General features: G+C 41.7%; 1 protein-coding gene and 1 long non-coding RNA gene across 4 annotated transcripts; both read right to left on the bottom strand.

The window, feature by feature from the left end:
* Positions 1-230: 230 nt before the first annotated feature.
* On the bottom strand, positions 231-7,502 carry LOC123413585. Of its 3 annotated transcripts, XM_045106521.1 has the most exons (9): positions 7,253-7,502; positions 6,212-6,457; positions 5,745-5,846; positions 4,353-5,288; positions 3,385-3,642; positions 2,752-3,009; positions 1,169-2,100; positions 574-1,075; positions 231-487 (listed from the first exon to the last, which is right to left on the bottom strand). In XM_045106521.1, the coding sequence occupies exons 1-8, from the start codon at positions 7,362-7,364 to the stop codon at positions 590-592; spliced, it is 3,330 nt and encodes a 1,109-aa protein (XP_044962456.1). In that variant the 5' UTR covers positions 7,365-7,502; the 3' UTR covers positions 231-487; positions 574-589. The 3 variants fall into 3 exon arrangements, with proteins under 3 accessions (XP_044962456.1, XP_044962458.1, XP_044962457.1); XM_045106523.1 differs by lacking the exon at positions 2,752-3,009; XM_045106522.1 differs by lacking the exon at positions 6,212-6,457 and having other exon boundaries at positions 7,253-7,484.
* Positions 7,503-12,226: 4,724 nt separating this feature from the next.
* On the bottom strand, positions 12,227-14,958 carry LOC123407278. The gene is made up of 2 exons (XR_006612577.1): positions 14,599-14,958; positions 12,227-12,339 (listed from the first exon to the last, which is right to left on the bottom strand). It is a non-coding gene; the product is annotated as an uncharacterized LOC123407278 (long non-coding RNA).
* Between the last annotated feature and the right edge of the window lie 2,949 nt (positions 14,959-17,907).

Here is a 17,907-nt window from a genome sequence, read left to right as displayed (position 1 = left end):
AAATCATGCTATTAGCTGGCCATATGTAACCAGAACAACCACCCTGGGAGAAACACATGCTCAAAAATCAAAAGCTTCTGCAACAAATAAATAAACACAGCTCCTGAAACTTGCTAGTAAAATAGTATGTGTGCTAGAGGAGTCTTGTTAGATACACGGATACTTGCAGTGAAAAGGAGAGGAAAACAAGCAAGTTGCTATCGGCAATTACCAGATATACTTGCTAGATGTATGTAGAAAGGGATTCTTGTTAGAAGTGCATGTTCGAAATTCAGTTTATTCAAAGATCATTATAGATACTTGACTTTCAAAGGTCAACAAAAGATTAACACAAACAGAACAATGAGCCCTAGCAGCCTATGTAACATGGCAGTATTCCACAGAGCATGCAGCAGATGAAAATCCAAACTTGCATAAAACTCATTAGGGTTCAGCATCGTGCTGTTTGGCCCTTCACCATGGCGAGGAGAGTAAACAGAGTCTCTTCCTGCGAAACATGTATCCATCGTCGATGTTAGAGACCTGAACAATGAAACCATGTAAGAAGGTATTTGTTCAGCCAGCAACGCTTACCGTTAAGTGACGACATCTAGCCCATGAAACAGACAGAGTGGCTGCTATGATGTGCACCAGGACGCGGCTCTTTCTCCAAAATGACATTGGCCGGCGCCAACGTTACAGCGGACGGTGGTGGTGCTGTTTGCCCCGATGCTAAACTCTGCTTGACGGCCTCAATTAGATCGGGCCACATTTCCATGACTTGGGCTGTCGCCATGGCTTTCGCTTTCACCTCGATTTCCTCTCTCATTTCTTCTTTAAGTTCTTCTCTCATTCCAGCCAATCTGGATTCAAAACTAGCTCGGCTCGCTCTCCTTCTCTGCCTTGCAAGCTCGCGGTCTTCGGGATAATGAGTGTCCCATTTTTCATTGACCCCGACACCGTTCACACGACCAGAAGCTGGCCTTGTTTTCGGGTCCCTGCCGAGCACCACGTTGATTGACCTGTTCAGAGGGTCGTCCCACCTTGCCGAGGACTCCGACTCCTGGGAGCTTTGAGATTCCACATGATACTGCCTCTACAATAGGGAGGTAACCATTTAGAAGTGTGACTACTTGGAAAGAAATCTAATTAATTAGCATAACAAAAAATAAGCAGGTTAATCAATTACCAGGAGTTCCTTGACTTTCATCGTTTTCTCGTCCAAGACCCATGTCTTAGTCTCTTCATCATATTTGCACCGGCTCCTGATGTAATCATTTTCACGCGGGTTTTCAAATTCCTTGAAGGGGTTTGGTATGCCTGCTGCAGCAAACTCAGCATCCTGCTTGTCCCACTTTGGCTTCTTCCCTGGGTAACCACGGCTTCCAAGGGTGTGGTTGCCAATGTTCCTTGCCCGCATATCCTTCCCCCATTTTTCCATCTCCTTGACTTCAGGGGTCTTGCAGTGCTGCTTGAACAGGTTCCAGTCCTCCTCAGAAACCGAAGGCCACTTCTTTTTTATCTCAGTTATGTAATCTTTCTCAAGGTATTCGCTTTTGGCTTTGGATTTCCATGTACTCAAAACCTTGGACCACTTGCAGAGGGCTCTGTTATTTACCGGAGTAGTCTCGTCTAGGGACTCATCCGGGAACTTGTAATGAGTGTGCAACTTCGATATGAGGAGTGCTCGCAGATTCTCGTTGGCTTTCGACCTGAGATTGGTTTCATTAATGCTCACGGTTTCACGAAGGATGCAGCCTAGGCCATTACTGTAACCTCGTTCGGCCTTCTTGGGACTAAGAGGTAGACCCGCCTCAGACACTCGGTTGATAACAATCCTATTGGTGCCAAGCATGTTTCGGCGCCTAGGTTTGCGTTGCTTTTTAGGTTGTCCAGCTTCCTGGTCCCCTTGGCCGGTCCCTTCGTCACGATCGGTCGCATCTGCAGGATTTGTGGCGGTGCCTGACTCATCATGAACAGTGGATGTGTAGTCGTCCTGCCCATCCATGAATGTGCCCAAAGCGTCGGGATCGCCATGACGTGGTGACGGTTCTACAGCTTCATCGCCCGCGCTTATCGTCCGTGAAGAAGAGGCTGCGTCGGAGTCGTTTCCAGACATATCTGTAAATTGTTAAATAAAATAATTAAGCACAAAATGTAACTACATATAGAAATGCTATAGAATTACTAAAAAAATATCTATCAAATCCATAATTACTGAAAATTTCTAGGAACTAAATATTTGCTAGGAACTAGAACTAAAAATTCCCCTGTTATCGGATTGGATTGTCCTTGGGTTATCAATTGCTTACCCAACCATATAATCCTTTGCAGGTGTCGCAGCTGGGACAGCTAGCAATTAGTTGGGCTTTGGGCTATAAGGATGTTATTTCATCTAGTTTCAGTAGTAGGCTACTAAGACTTGTCATGTCCATATCATTAGTTGAAGATTTATCTATAGCTTCAAGCAGTCGGACCTAATCACGAACTAGATAATCCCATTGTAAGATATCTTCTGGATAACTCCTGGGGAAATAACTAGCACCAGTTATGATGGCCCTTTTCACCAAAAGTACGAATTAGGGGGGACTTGCGATCCAGTGATGCCTCCATGTGAGTTGGTTTTTTGTCACCCTGTAACCCTAGATATCTATGCCTATACCTCTACCACTGTACAGCTACAGGTCTCTAGGTAATCTATTTAGTGATTACTACTACCAATGTGATGCGGGACTAAAAAGTTTTACGATGGTAGTACAGTCTTCCATTTACCGGAGCGGCCACTGGTCGGCGCCTCCCCCCTGCTTCCGCCGCGTGTGAGTCGAATACGTTGCAATGACACCAATGCGGTCTCTGATGCGCATGCCTCCCTCGCCGCCCTCCTCGTCATCCGTGTAACAATGGTAACGAGGTCTTGGATGCGCGCGCCTCCCCCGTCCTCTCCAGTCGCTGCCTCTAACTGCATAACATCATTTTGTACTGAACTTGCCAAATGCCGGAATCTGCTCTCGACATCCTTATTAACCTGATCTGTCGAAACACCATCAATTGGGCATTTCATTTCACCAGAACATATACTTCTGAATATCATGAAAATTTGACAGCTTTATCCAAATATTTGTCTAGAGCTTCAAGCAGTGGGACCTAATCACAAACTAGAGAATCTAATTGTAAGATATTTTCTGGAAGAGTGTTAAATCACTTGGGTCATCTTAAAATCAGAAGGATATATATATATATATACATGTGAGTTCGGGTTTTTTCACTCTGTAACCGTAGACATTTATGCCTACACCTCTATCACTGTACAGCTACAGGTCTCTAGGTAATCAATTTGGTGTTTACTACTACCAATGCAATGTGGGACTAAAAAGATTTATGGTGCTAATACAGTCTTCCACTTACCGGAGCAACCACTGGTCGGCGCCTCCCCCTTGCTCCCATTACGCGTGAGTCGAGTGTGCTGCAACGATGGCAACGCAGTCTCCGATGCGCATGCCTCCCTTGCCCTCTTCCTCGTCATCCGTGGAACGACGGCAACGACGTCTTGGGTGTGCGTGCCTCCCTCGTCCTCTCTGGTCGTCGCCTTTAACTGCATAACATCATTTTGTACTGAACTTGCCAAATGCTGGAATCTGCTCTCGACATCCTCATTAACCTGACCTGTAGAAACACCATCAATTGGGCATTTCAGTAGAACATATACTTCTGAATATATATCATGAAAATTTGACAGCTTACAGAAAATCTAGAGTCCACGTTTTCAACCGACTCGGGATCACTATCACTTACAAAAAGCACAGACCAGTCGACCTTACATGCCCAGCAAATTCTGTCTGACACAAGGGCTTGACTTAATGATATAAATACCACTACATATTCATACATATGATCCCTCCTTGATGCTATAAGCACCACTAACCACACTGCCAGAGAATATGTAACTTCCTCAATACCTCTTCGATACTTTACTATACGCATCAGAAGTTCCAACCATGTATAAAAATGTCCCTTTTATGGGATTGGATTGCTTTTGGGTTATTCATACCATTATTCAAAGAACTATCTACAGCTTCAAGCAGTGGGACCTAATCACAAACTAGACAATCTAACTGTAAGAGACTGGATTTTCTGGAAAAGATTGGTAAATCACCTGGGTCGTCTAAAAACAAGAAGGATATATCATACACGTGAACTGGGTTTCCAGCTTAAAAAACGAATCAAAAAAGTGTCGCTGAAGTAGGAGAGAAACAGATCTCCTTATTACTCCCCCCTGTTCCAGCCCATGTAACCCTATTACTGTGCAGCTACAAGTCTTAGTTAATCTACTCGGCGATTACTACCGATGTGGAACTAGAGAGTCTTGTACTTACCGGAGCGGCCACTGGTCGGCGCATTCCCCCTGCTTCCAGCGTGCGTGAGTTGAGGGCGCTGCGGCGACGGCAACGCGGTCTCCGATGCGTGTGCCCTCCTACTCCTCGTCTCCAACACCATGACAGGATAGTCGCCTGCTGCAGTGAATTCAGTGTCCTGCTTGTCCCACTTCGGCTTCTTTCCTGGGTAACCACGGCTTCCAAGGGTGTGGTTACCAATGTTCTTAGCCCGCATATCCTTTCCCCATTTTTCCATCTCCTTGACTTCAGGGGTCTCGCAGTGCTGCTTGAACAGGTTCCAGTCCTCCTCGGAAACCGAAGGCCACATCTTTTTTATCTCAGTTTCATAATCTTTCTTAAGGTATTCGTTTTTGGCCTTGGATTTCCAACTACTCAAAAGCTTGGACCACTTGCAGAGGGCTCTGTTGTTTACCAGAGTGGTCTCGTTGAGGGATACATCCGGGAACTTGTAATGAGTGTGCAGCTTCGATATGAGGAGCGCTCGCAAATTCCCGTTCGCTTTCGACCTGAGATTGGTTTCATTAATGCTCACGGTTTCGCGAAGGATGCAGCCTAGTGCATTCCTGTAACCTTGTTTGGCCTTCTTGGGACTAACAGGTAGACCCGCCTCAGACACTCGGTTGATAACAATCCTATCGGTGCCGAGCATGTTTCGGCGCCTAGGCTTGCGTTGCCTTTTGTGTTGTCCAGCTGCCTGGTCCCCTTGGTCGGTCCCTTCGTCGCGATCGGCCGCGGCTTCAGGATTTGTGGCGGTGCCGGACTCATCATGACCAGTGGATGTGCAGTTGTCCTGCCCATCCTTGTATGTGCCCAAGGTGTTGTGACCGTCATGACGTGACGATGGTTCTACGGCTTCATCACTAGTGTTGAGAATCCGCGAAGAAGAGGCTGCGGCGTAGTCCTTTCCATACATATCTATACATAGTCAAATAAAAGAATTAAGCTACACAGACTGTAACTACATATAAAAATGGTATAGAATTACTAAAAAAATATCTAAAAATTATAATTACTAAAAATTTCTAGGAACTAATTTTCTATGAACTAGAATTAAAAGTCCCCCTTTTATGGGATTGGATTGTTGTTGGGTTATCTATGGCTTGACCATCTATTGCTCTGCAGGTGTCGCCGCTGGGAGAGATAGCAATCAGTTGGACTTTTGGCTATAAGGATGTTATTCCATCTACTTTCAGTAGTAGATGTCATGTCCATATCTTTATTTCAAGATTTATCTACAGCTTCAAGTAGTGGGACCTAATCACGAACAAGATAATCTCATTGTAAGAGATTTTCTGGATAACTCATGAGGAAATAACAAGCAGCGTTTATGATAGCCCTTTTGACCAAAAGTACCAATTAGGGGGGACTTACAATCTAGTGATGCCTCCATGGCTCCGTTTAACTGCATAACATCATTTTGTACTGAGCTTGCCAAATGCTGGAATCTGGTCTCAACATCCTCATTAACCTTACCTGTCAAAACACCATCAATTGGGCATTTCGGCAGAAAATATACTTCTGAATATATCAGGAAAATTTGACAGCTTTATTCAAAGATTTATCTACAGCTTCAAGCAGTGGAACATAATCACAAACTAGACAATCTAATTGTAGGATATTTTCCCGAAAAGAGTGTTAAATCACTTGGGTCATCTTAAAAGAGTGTAAGATACATACATGTGAGTTGGTTTTTTGGCACCCTGTAACCCTAGACATCTATGCCTACACCTCTATCACTGTACATCTACAGGTCTCTGGGTAATCTATTTGGTGATTACTACTACTGATGTGATGTGGGATTAAAAAGATTTACGGTGGCAGTACAGTCTTCCACTTACCGGAGCGGCCACTGGCCGGAGCCTGCCCCCTGCTTCTGGCGCGTGTGAGTCGAGTGTGCTGCAACGACGGCAACGCTGTCTCCGATGCACACGCATCCCTCGTCACCGGCGGAACGACGGCAACAAGGTCTCGGATGGGCGTGCCTCCCTCGTCCTCTCCAGTCACCGCCTTTAATAACATAACATTGTTTTGTACTGAACTTGCAGGATTCTGGAATGTGGTCTTGACATCCTCACTAACCTGACCTGTCGAAGAAGTTCCATCAACCGGGCATTTCAGTAGAACATATACTTCTGAATATATATCATGAAAACTTGACAGCTTAAAGAAATTCTAGAGTCCACGTTTTCAACCGACTCGGGAGCACTGTCACTTACAGAAAGGACAGACCAGTCGACCTTACATGCCCAGCAAATTCTGTCTGACACAAGGGCTTGACTTAATGCTATAAATACCACTGCACATACATACATACATACATACATATGATCCCTCCTTGATGCTATAAGCAGCACTAACCACACTGCAAGAGAAAATGCAACTTCCTCGATGCCTCTTCGATACTTGCTATACGCATGGGAAGTTCGAACCATGTATAAAAATGCCCCTTTTATGCCAGAGAAACTGTAACTACATATGAAAATGGTATAGAATTACTAAAGAAAAAACTGCCCATAAAGTTCCTAAGAAATCTAGAGTTACTAAAAAATTGTAGGAACCAACTTAACTGAATATTAGCTAGGACCTAAAATTAAAAAATATATATGGGATTGGATTGCTCTTAGGTTATCTATGGCTTAACCATATAAAAAAAAGCTCTGAAGGTATCGCAATCAGTTGGACTTTGGGCTAGGAGGTTGTTATGCCATCTAGATTGAATAGTAGGCTGCTAAAAAGACTTGCCATATGCAGATCTGTATTCGAAGAATAATCGGTAGATAACCTAACTGTAATAGATTTTCTGGGAAGCATCACTGGAGTATATACAGGTGAATCGGGCTTCTAGCTAGCTTAACTAGAGAGCCTTGTCTTGTGCTTACCGGAGCGGCCACGGGTCGGCGCATCGACCCTGCTTCCGGCGCGCGTGAGCCGAGGGCGCTGCGCCGGCGGCGGCGCCTCCCTCGCCCTCCTGCTCCTCGTCTCCGGCGGCATGGCACGCTAGGATACTCTCCCGCTCCGGCCTGCCGCTCTCCCGGCGGCGACGGACGGCGGGAGCGTGGCCGTGGCTCCGATCTGTGGGTGGGGATCGACCGACGGAGCAGAGCTCCGCACTGAACTTTATTTATTTAATTTTTACTACACACTGAGGCCTGAGCTATTATTTCCATTTCGCTTGAGAAAAAATTACACGGCCCGTCTAGTCTTGGGCCCAAGGAAGAATAAGCACGTGCTGGAAGCTCCCATTCGGCACTGGTGGCCCAGCCCATGTACACGTTCATATTCGAAGAAAAAAACAATCGCCAAAATACGAAGAAATTCGTTAATTTAAAAAGTTCACGGATTTTAGAAAAGGTTCATACTTGATCGTTCAAGTGTTAAGTGTTTTATTATAATATATATATTATCTTTTTGTTCGTGAGCTTGCCTTTTTAGTTTAACGAATGTCTCGCACATGGTCTGGAGCATAAACAACAGTTTTGTCCCACATTGATAGAGTTTCTGATGCTAACGATATTGCAAAATAGATTCAATTCTGATGGAAAGAGATGAATGGTGAGGCATCACACTTAAAGCACATGCTTTATTTTTTTTGTCTTCCCGGCATCTATTCATAATTTATAGAGTAACAAAGCTTTTGCATCCATGTCATACTGAACATGTCTGGTTTTGCTTGGGGCACCAGCTGCGCAAAGGAAGAATACATGGGAATCTACCCAACAATGATTCTGAATTTTTTGTGCTGCTGGAGTAGAGAAGGTAAGCGAAGAGTGGTTGGGGAGGAAGCATATACACGCATCAGTTGGAAACTCAAGTGAAGTGTGCAGCACGAGTGTCTGCTTAAAAACTGAAGTGTGGTCATGTTTATTAAACTAGTTATGGTGAAGAGTAACTTAGCCTAGTAACATGACTAGTCTATGTTACTATCTTTTACAGTGAGAAGTAATATATGTATGGTGTCGTACAATACTTTATTTATCAATTTATGGACTCATATTGTTTTGGTAAGTGAGATGTTACTCGTAGTATGAGTAACTCACTATGTTATTTAATTTGTCTTCTTTTTTTTAATTAGCTATCATATTATAATTTTTACTTAAGCGACACTTATGTTATTTCCACTGTGGATAGTTTTAAAGTCAAGTGGAGAAGTTTGCAGGAGATAAGGCGGCATCACCACCTGTGTCCCCCATCCTTCCGTACCTTGCAGGCGGATCGGCCGACCCTCGGTTCATTTGCATCCTCGCGCTCGATTCCCTCGCGAGCGGCGAGCGTTGGTTAGATCAACTTGTGCGTATGCTGGATCCCACTGCAGGTCAGCCGTGTCACCTACTTCGCCTGAATCGAGCGGTCGTTGCATCCTCTCAACCACGTGGCGCATCCTCTCAACCGCCCCCAATTTGTTCGTGAGTCGAGCTATTTTTTCTTTTGCGAAACGGGAGCGCTCGTATGACCTGCATTCGACGGCTTGCGCTGAGCACAAAACTGGCCAGTTAACCATAGGGCTTCAAAACAGCTACAGGAGTAGCTGGGACCTTCTATTGGACGCATTCTGTGTCCAATAAGGATAGCTTCACACAGGCAAGCGAATGGGCAGCCGCGGCTAGCAAAACGACTAGGCTGGCAGAGTTAATCATCTCGTTTCTTTTTCTTTTTTTTTTCTTTTTTATCTTATTCTTTATTTTCTTTTGTGTTTCTCTTTCTCTTTTTTCTAGAAGGTTTTCTATTTTGAAACTTTTGAATTTATGAAACTTAATCAACTTTTGTATTTACAAACAAAAATTATAAAGGGAAATCTTTTTGAATTTTTGAAGAAATTTTAAAAACACAAAAATATATGAAAACAGGAGCATTTTAAAGCATAGAACATTTTTTAAAGTACTTCCTCTGTCAACTAATATAAGAACGATTAGATCACTATTTAGTGATCTAATCGTTCTTATATTAGTTTACAGTGGGAGTACTTTTTGAAACTTGTAAGCAATTTTTGAAGTGGGAACATTTTTTCAACTTATGTACACTTTTTGAAACATGAACATTTTTTGAACTTACGTACATTTTTTAAAAAGGTAAACATATTTTAGAAAATGAAGAACATTTTGTAAAATTTCCAAACATTTTCAAATCATGAACATTTTTAGAATTGGTGAAAAAATTGGAACAACTTTTCAATATATTAACAAAAAAATTAAAAGAAGGAGAAGTATTTTATGAAAAACCAGAACATTTTAAATTTATGAAAAAAGATAATTTCTGAAATTTGTAAAGAATTTTTGAAGTGGGAACATTTATTCAACTTATGTACAATTTTTGAAACATGAATATTTTTTGAACTTACATACATTTTTTGAACAGGCAAACATATTTAGAAAAGGAAGAACATTTTCCAAAATTCCCAAACATCATCAAATCATGAACATTTTTCGAATTGGTGATCAAAATTTTAATAAGAAATTTAAAAAGAGAAACATTTTTCGTCAAACATGACCATTTTTTATAAAAATGTGAAAACAAGATCATGTTTTGAAAACTGTGACCAATTTATGAACATTTTTTGAAAAATCCTGCAGCTTTTTTTAATTCGAGAACAATTTGTGAAACATGAACATTTTTGAAAAAATAAACACATTGCGAAAGCAAAAACAGTTTTTTATAATTCACGATTATTTTATAAAGCAGGAACATTTAAATATAAATTGTGAACAAAATTTTGAATGCGAGTACTATTTTTTAGAATTCAAAACAAAAATTAGAAAAAAGTCAACCAAAAAATAGGAAAAGGTAAAAAAATAACACAGTACCATATTTTGAAAAAAATAGAGAATTTTTTAAAAATACCCAACATTTTTCGAATTTTTCTAAAATATCGATTGTTTTCTTTAAACTGCAATTATTTGTAATTCAGAACATTTTCATAAAAGAAAGAATATTTTCGCAGGAACAAATTTCAAACATGAACTGAGTTTGAAAAAAATAAAACCTTATAAAAAGAAACAGAAAAAAATAAGAAAAACAGAAAAACCTAAAATAACAGTGCAGGCAACTTTGGGCAAGCAAAACTGGGCCGGACCAAGTCTTTTCAGGAGGGTATGTGGAGTCCCGACTATTCAACGAGAATGCGTGAAATAGGATTTTCAGGGGTAGCAATCCATGATAGGGCAGGGATTAGGTGCAATGTTATTGTTCTTAATTGATTCCATTTGAACGGAAGGCAAATTACCTTGTTGTGAGGGAAGGCAAATCACCCGATGGAAAAATCTTCCACTTTCATCTGGGATTTTGTATTCCTTTTGAGAGAAGTGCACTTGTTATTTGACCTCTTATATCTTTTCGTACATGATTAAAATACTGATAGACTGTTCAGTAGTGCAGAAAAGCCTAGCTATGACATGATAAAAACGGTCTTGCTGACGTAGGCACCCAACACAATCAATATCATGCCACTGTTAAAAACTAGTAGTGGCGTTGGGTCTCATAACAGTAATATATTACATGGTTACTAGATCGTTGATGGCGCGCGTTGCCGCGCCCGTCCATTTTTACGATAGAATAATAGTATTTTTTATAAATATTGTGCATAAATAAAGTGTTGGAAGACAGGTTTGATTTTTGATTAAAATTTAAATTGTACAAACAAGTTATAAAGTATTGCACTACACAATGATACTAATTAATGCACAAAACTGGGGAAACAACGTTAAGATCTGACATATCATACATCATATTTTGGATAGTACATTACATATAGAAACACTAAGTAGTAATACCCTAGTCTAACATGCCATGTATCAACAACAACATAAAGTACATGAACCGATCCTAGGTAACTACGGAAAACTACATTATGATCTCTACTATGGTGGTCTTTTTGCATCCGCGTGTGTAGTAAATATATACACAAAAGCCTAATCTAAAAGGTAGCCCGTAAGCCTAACTGCATAACTTCGAATTCACATATTGATTCTTTGCAAAATTATCCATATTTGTAATAGACCCATAATCAAGCATAGTGTGGATGCAGCAGATGGTCGATAACCCTTTCTCCTTTCCTAGGACTTGCCAATTGTATCTGCAACAAATTAATTCAGGCAATCGTCATCAGCATGAGCTGGAACCGATTACAAACACTAAGTTACGAACAAAGCAAATACCCAAGAGCTTCTCACCACAAGACAATAGAATTGTAGCGAAGGAAAATCTATGCAAATTTGAAGATGAAAAGGCAACCTCGTGGATAAGCATAGATCCTAGGATTGTATTGCCAGACGAAGAAGGCACAACATGTACCACAAAGGGTACGAATAAACATCGTGTGAGATGATATAACTCATTTCAGAAAGGTACAAGGATAAGAATAGTACTCGTGATTGAGGATGCACCTCATAGATGGCAGACTATGAAATAATAGCACTGTTACACAATAGGACATAAATAGTGAAGAATGTCATTGTGGCATAAATCCCCAATCATGAACTCATTTCAGAAAGGTAGAAGGTTAAAATACTACTGGTGATTGAAAATGCACCACATAGATGGCGGACTCTGAAATAATAGCACTACTACACAATAGGAGGAATGCTTCTAGAACACAAATAGTAAAGAATATCATTGTGGCATCAATCCCCATTCACGAGAAGAGGTCGTCCGAAAAATAGACACAACAGAAATTTATACCATTGTAATGCAAGAAACTTCTCTTATGCACAAAACTTCAAGAACGGAAATGTCGTTTTCTTGAAGTATTCTTCTAGTGGAATATGGAATATCATTATGGAATTCCTTGCATCCACACAGGTGATAAGGGCATACCTCCTAGTCTACTCAGTTGATTGAGTGTAGCTACAAAATAAGCTTGGTTCTTGGACCTAAATTTGCTTTCACTTTATAAGAGATAGACCATTTGTGCAACAACAAAGTGAAAACATCAGTCCTTTGAACCATGAAACTGGAATACCTTCTCCCTGTTCACCTGGAAGTAGCAAGAAATATATCAATGAAAAATATATTATAAAAAGATAAAATTCCAGATAGTAACATGGATAAACAAATAATCTGTAGAATCATTTTTTTTTGCCTCAACGAGAAATGATAGCCTCGATATATGAGCATCATGCAGCTGCAATATTAGAACTAAAATAACACACACATATACGCGGAGTGCCATCATCCTTGGATGAGGTGAAAGCCTCCTAGACATAGGAGATGCAAGGACGGCCACACATCTTAGACATATTCTTTTATTTTTTATTTTTTGATTAAGTACTTTGTGTAGGGAACTTGTAAAAATGAATTACCATGAACCGCATGGCTTCAGATAATGAAGCTTTAACATGTAAAACATAAATTTAGTAAGGGACCAACACTTGATTATTTCTGAATTCAGTCTTATGGGTAGAAACAAATTAAGAGCTGATACAAGGAAACTACCAATCAATCAGCCAAGACAAGCAACATACAAAATAAATATATAACATGAGACATAACTGGTCATTATAGATTGTATAGATGGTGCATTACTGAAATCTTAGAAGGTCTCTCTACTCAAAGGGCCACCATGTTCAGCAACAAATAATAATCAGGCAAGCCCGTTGCACCTAGGCGTTTTTTGTAGAGTGCTTCGCATTCATGGAGAAGAGTGCTAACAAGAATTTCAATTAGTTAGGAAATCAAAAAAATGATGTACTAAATACTGTAGAAGCAACTGTAGGGATTGAGTCAGCTAAATAGACTATCTTCGATGGATTTCAGTAGAATAATAAGAATAGCTTTAAATAAGCATATAAGTATTTCATTTCTATTTTCAGTGGAGCAGTTAATTTCTACTACTTCATTTAACATACTCAAATCAGATATTGATCATTTACATGTTGTCTTTCTTCTATATTTCTTAGATAATCCTAGTGTTCCGATCGCTGCAGCCAGGCGACGCCTATGCAGACAACACCTCTCCCTAGGCCTCTGACATAACCACCTATATTACAGCTGCAAGATGTGTTTTCGTCCTGATTCCAGAAGCATAGTTCCTTTTCCATAGGAGAAAGAGGACAAGAGGATCGGCGAGCCAATGTAGAATATGAGCCACCTTGGCCGCCCCCTTCCTTCATGATAATTCTACAACATAATCAGTATGATATGGTCGATGGTAAATGGAGCCACACTGGCCATACATTACAAACTTAATTATATGAAAGAAATGCAATGACTAATTATTCTTACAATGGCATCCGTTACTGAACCAATGGAAATTTTAGTTATTTCAGTGGATGCATAGCAATCGTCATCGAGCTTTCACTAAATTCGATGAGAAAACACACAAAGTGGGCACTAAACCAATGATGCAGTATAAACAGTATATTATGACATGACTTTTACATGCATGCTGACGGCATTACACTACAGTAGGTTCCTAAGAACAAAAACATATTCGCCACTCTAAGAAAAGCATTACCACTACAGTAGAACACCTTTTTAATGCTCAACACTTTTTATAGTGTTTCTGAAATCGTTGGGTTCAACCTCGCCATGTTTCTAACAGGAGTTCTATCAGCACTCTTAACAGAAGTCGAATGTGTTATGTATGACGATATTACTTGAAGAAAAGGCAGGCATTCAGAAATAAATAGAGAAGTATTTTGTTCTGCTACATGATTTAAGTTAAAGGCATAATGTAACTTCTTGTGTTTCTTCCTTTGACTGCCAGATATTTTTGAAGTTCCATTTCTTTGTAGTTTGTACCGTACATTTGATTTCCTCTCTACTCTCCATATATCTCCTCTAGTGCCTCTTGCATCTTGTTGCCTCTTGCATGATGTCCTTGTGACTACCACAATAATTTACTAAATCATCATTAGGCCTTCCATTCATTCAAAGCTATGAAAAACACTTAAGACCTAGACGGGTCTCATGCCCAAGAGGATCGTGAAGATAGAAAGGCAGGGACAAATAGATCACCACAGATCGATCCAAGCAAGAGTGTACGGATCACGCTCCCTTGTTCATAATCCCTTCCATTATCCAGCCATTACCTATGCTCTCTTGACATCCCGTGGATCAACAAACGTAGAGATAGACTGGACAAAAATTATTACAGTTTCGTAATTCAGTTACGTCATACTTTGCAAGCAGGGGAGGCCCCTTCTCAAAATCATAGGAGAGTACAAGCACGACACCTAGAAATCACAACTGAGAGAAACAAGGAGGCATCGGGTGAGGAGTAGAGGAGGCATACCACGGACTTGCGAAGTCGTCGGGGAACCAGAGTAGTGGGGGAACGGTGGTGGCGGCTTCATCCCAATCGCCCCCGCCGCTGCAGGAGAAGGCTCTTCGCTTCCTATTTGCGCTCACCTGCAAGCCAAAAAAAAGAAGGCTTAGAGAATTGGGCTGAATCCATGGGGGAACCTTGGATTAGGAGCAGGGGAGAGGTAGAGTGGTGGATCCAGTGGCGGCATCCTTCCCCGTCGCTGGTGGCGTCCTCAAGCAAAATGATCTGTGAACGATGGAGGATGAATCCAGTGGTGGCTCGGCCGCGCCTGCTCGTGCGACCGGCTCGATCGGGATTGGACTCTGCGGCTGGGGGGCTCGGGTTTGGATTAGGGTTCAAGCGATGGCTGGCACGCTGGCTGATAACCGGGCTTCCTTCCAATGGGCTGGCAGAAACCCAATTAACCAGAACACTCCATTTCGGCCGCTGGAGCAGCATCCCTAAGGACAGTCGGCCCACGGTTAGGACAGCCAGCCCACGTAGCGCACAATGTGTCACACAGGGTAGATCGTGCGGGTGGGAACGACCTGATCTGAAAAACGGACGGTCAGAAACGCAAAACGCTGAGAGTGCAGGGATTAGGTGCAGTTTTACTGTCCTTAATGGTGTGTCCATTTGCCCAACGTCAGCAATATGTTTTTTATGATGAAAAAATACTACTTCAAAAACTAAGATGTTAAACGTCATAAAAGTACTGATAATTTGAAGAAACTCATAATAAACATATGGTTCAAAACTTAGTAGTGATCATTTTAACATGTATACTGTAATAAACATATAGCTTGAAACTTAATTAGTACTACTGATTAACTAACTACTCTTCATCATCAAGGATTATCCGAATCTGTCGCATCTTCTTCTTCCAATTGCTCTCTCCATCTTGTTTGAAATGAGCAACGGTTGTCTCTAGATCAATCCTCCCTGTCCTGAGTTGTTTTTTCTTTAGCTTTAATTTATACCTCTCCTCCGTCAACTGATCCCTCAAACCCTTCAGTTTGTTTGACTTCATGAGGGCATTAGCACCTTTTGTGAGCAGACCATCAATTTCTTTCTTCATTGCGGCATTGTCTTTTTCGAGATTTTTTATGCTCCACTCTGACGACTCAAGAGCCACTGATTCCATTGCTTCACGTCGCCCATCGATTCTTTGGTGCTTGATGAATTGTCCATGTGTGATGTTTTAAATTATGTATAAGTATGAATCATTACGAACCATGGCGAATTAGTTTCTAGTATAGTAGTACTAATGAATAAAACGGTAGTAATATAACAGTTTATATTTATCGTCACGAGTTCATCTACTTTACTCATCTAACGCTATTATATTAGTTTACACATAGAGTACATACTAGTTTACAAAGGGAGTACATATATACCAGTCTGGGAGACGAGGGTATGGGGGCGGAGGTGCTCGGCGGCGACGAGGGTCTGCGGACGGCGTCGGGCATTGGGCCGGACGGCGTCGGGCATTGGGCCGGACATCGTCGAGCGACGACGGGCGGCGTCGGTGAAAGGACGTGGATGTCGCATAGAGGGGGGTGAATAGGTGCTTTAAAATAATTACGGTTTAGGCTTGAACAAATGCGGAATAAAACTAACGTATAATTTGTCAAGCACAAAACCTACAACAACTAGGCTCACCTATGTGCACCAACAACTTATGCTAAGCAAGATAAACAACTAAGTGATAGCAAGATATATGACAATAAACAATATGGCTATCACAAAGTAAAGTGCATAAGTAAAGGGTTCGGGTAAGAGATAACCGAGGCACGCGGAGACGATGGTGTATCCCAAAGTCCACACCCTTGCGGATGCTAATCTCCGTTGGAGCGGTGTGGAGGTGCTCCCCAAGATGCCACTAAGGCCACCGTAATCTCCTCACGCTCTTGCACAATGCAAGATGTTGTGATTCCACTAAGGGACTATTGAGGGCGGTCACCGAACCCGTACAAATGGCAAACCTTGGGGGCGGTCACCGATACCCGTACAAATTGCTCGGGGCAATCTCCACAACCTAATTGGAGACCCCGACGCTTGCCCGGAGCTTTACACCACAATGATTGAGCTCTGGGACACCACCAAGCTTCTAGGACGCCAAAGCATCCACGAAGAACAATATCTAGGGTACTAAGTACCAAAGGTAATAAGCTTCACAAACTTCACTTCCACGTATCACCGTGGAGAACTCAAATGATGCAACTAATGCAATGGAAAGGGCACACGGAGTGCCCAAGTCCTTCTCTCCCAAATCCCACCAAAGCAACAAATGCCAGGGAGGAAAATGAGAGGAAGAACAAAGAAGAACACGAAGAACTCCAAGATCTAGACCCAAGGAGTTCCCCTCACTCAAAGGAGAAAGTGATTGGTGGAAATGTGGATCTAGATCTCCTATCTCTTTTCCCTCAAGAACTAGCAAGAATCATTGGAGGGATTGAGAGTTAGAAAGCTCGAAGAAGGTCAACAATGGGGGGAGAACACGAGCTAAAGAGATAAGGTTCAATGGGAAAGAAGACCCCCTTTTATAGGTGGGGAAAAATCCAACCGTTATGCTTCACAACCCGCACAGAGCGGTACTACCGCTTGGTAGGTTCACCAACCATGCTGAGGCAAAAAAGGATGCAAAAAACAGTCCAACGGAGCGGTATTAACGCTAGGGAGCGGTAGTAAAAAATTACTACCGCTCCGGGGGTGGTACTACTCCTACAGGAGCGGTACTACCGCTGGATACTGAAACTCCTCTAACTTTCGCATACGGACTCCGAATTCAACGAAACTAAGTTTGTTGGAAAACTAACGACATGGGTTAACATAATATTGATAGAAATATCAATAAGAAGCAAGTAAGAAAAGTACCATAAGAAAATGGTGAGAACCCTTCTTCGAATAAGACCGGTAAAAACTCCCAGCATCGAAAACATCATAGAAGGTGCATATGGACTCCGTTTTCGATGAACTCGAGCTTGTCATGAAGATGACCATAAGCTCTAAAACTCACAAAGGGAAACACCAAACAAGAACCAAGAAGTATGATGCAAGGATGCAAATGGTTTGAGCTCTCAACGAACGATACGATCAAGCTACTCACTTGAGAGCCCCCCTTGACAGTACGGCAATCTACCCTAAAACAGAAGACCTATCAAGGGCAAACCTATACCTTGCACCTCATCCTCTTGAGCTAGATGACGATGATCTTGGCTTCCTCAAGATGGACCACCTTTCTTGATTGCATTGACTTGATGAAGACTAGTTGATTGCTCCCCCATACACACTATG

Source organism: Hordeum vulgare, chromosome 7H, assembly GCF_904849725.1.
Source record: "Hordeum vulgare subsp. vulgare chromosome 7H, MorexV3_pseudomolecules_assembly, whole genome shotgun sequence".
NCBI classification, from domain to species: domain Eukaryota; kingdom Viridiplantae; phylum Streptophyta; class Magnoliopsida; order Poales; family Poaceae; genus Hordeum; species Hordeum vulgare.
The sequence above is the reverse complement of the archived record's forward strand: the minus strand, read 5'-3'. Positions and strand labels throughout refer to the sequence as shown.

Coding starts and splice junctions, on each gene's coding strand:
- LOC123413585 (XM_045106521.1), bottom strand. CDS start 7,364: ATGCCGCCGGAGACGAGGAGCAGGAGGGCGAGGGAGGCGCCGCCGCCG. Junction 5,847..6,211: donor TCCGGCCAGTGGCCGCTCCG/GTAAGTGGAAGA, acceptor GTGTTTTGACAG/GTAAGGTTAATGAGGATGTT. Junction 2,101..2,751: donor GCCGACCAGTGGCCGCTCCG/GTAAATGGAAGA, acceptor AACAATTTACAG/ATATGTCTGGAAACGACTCC.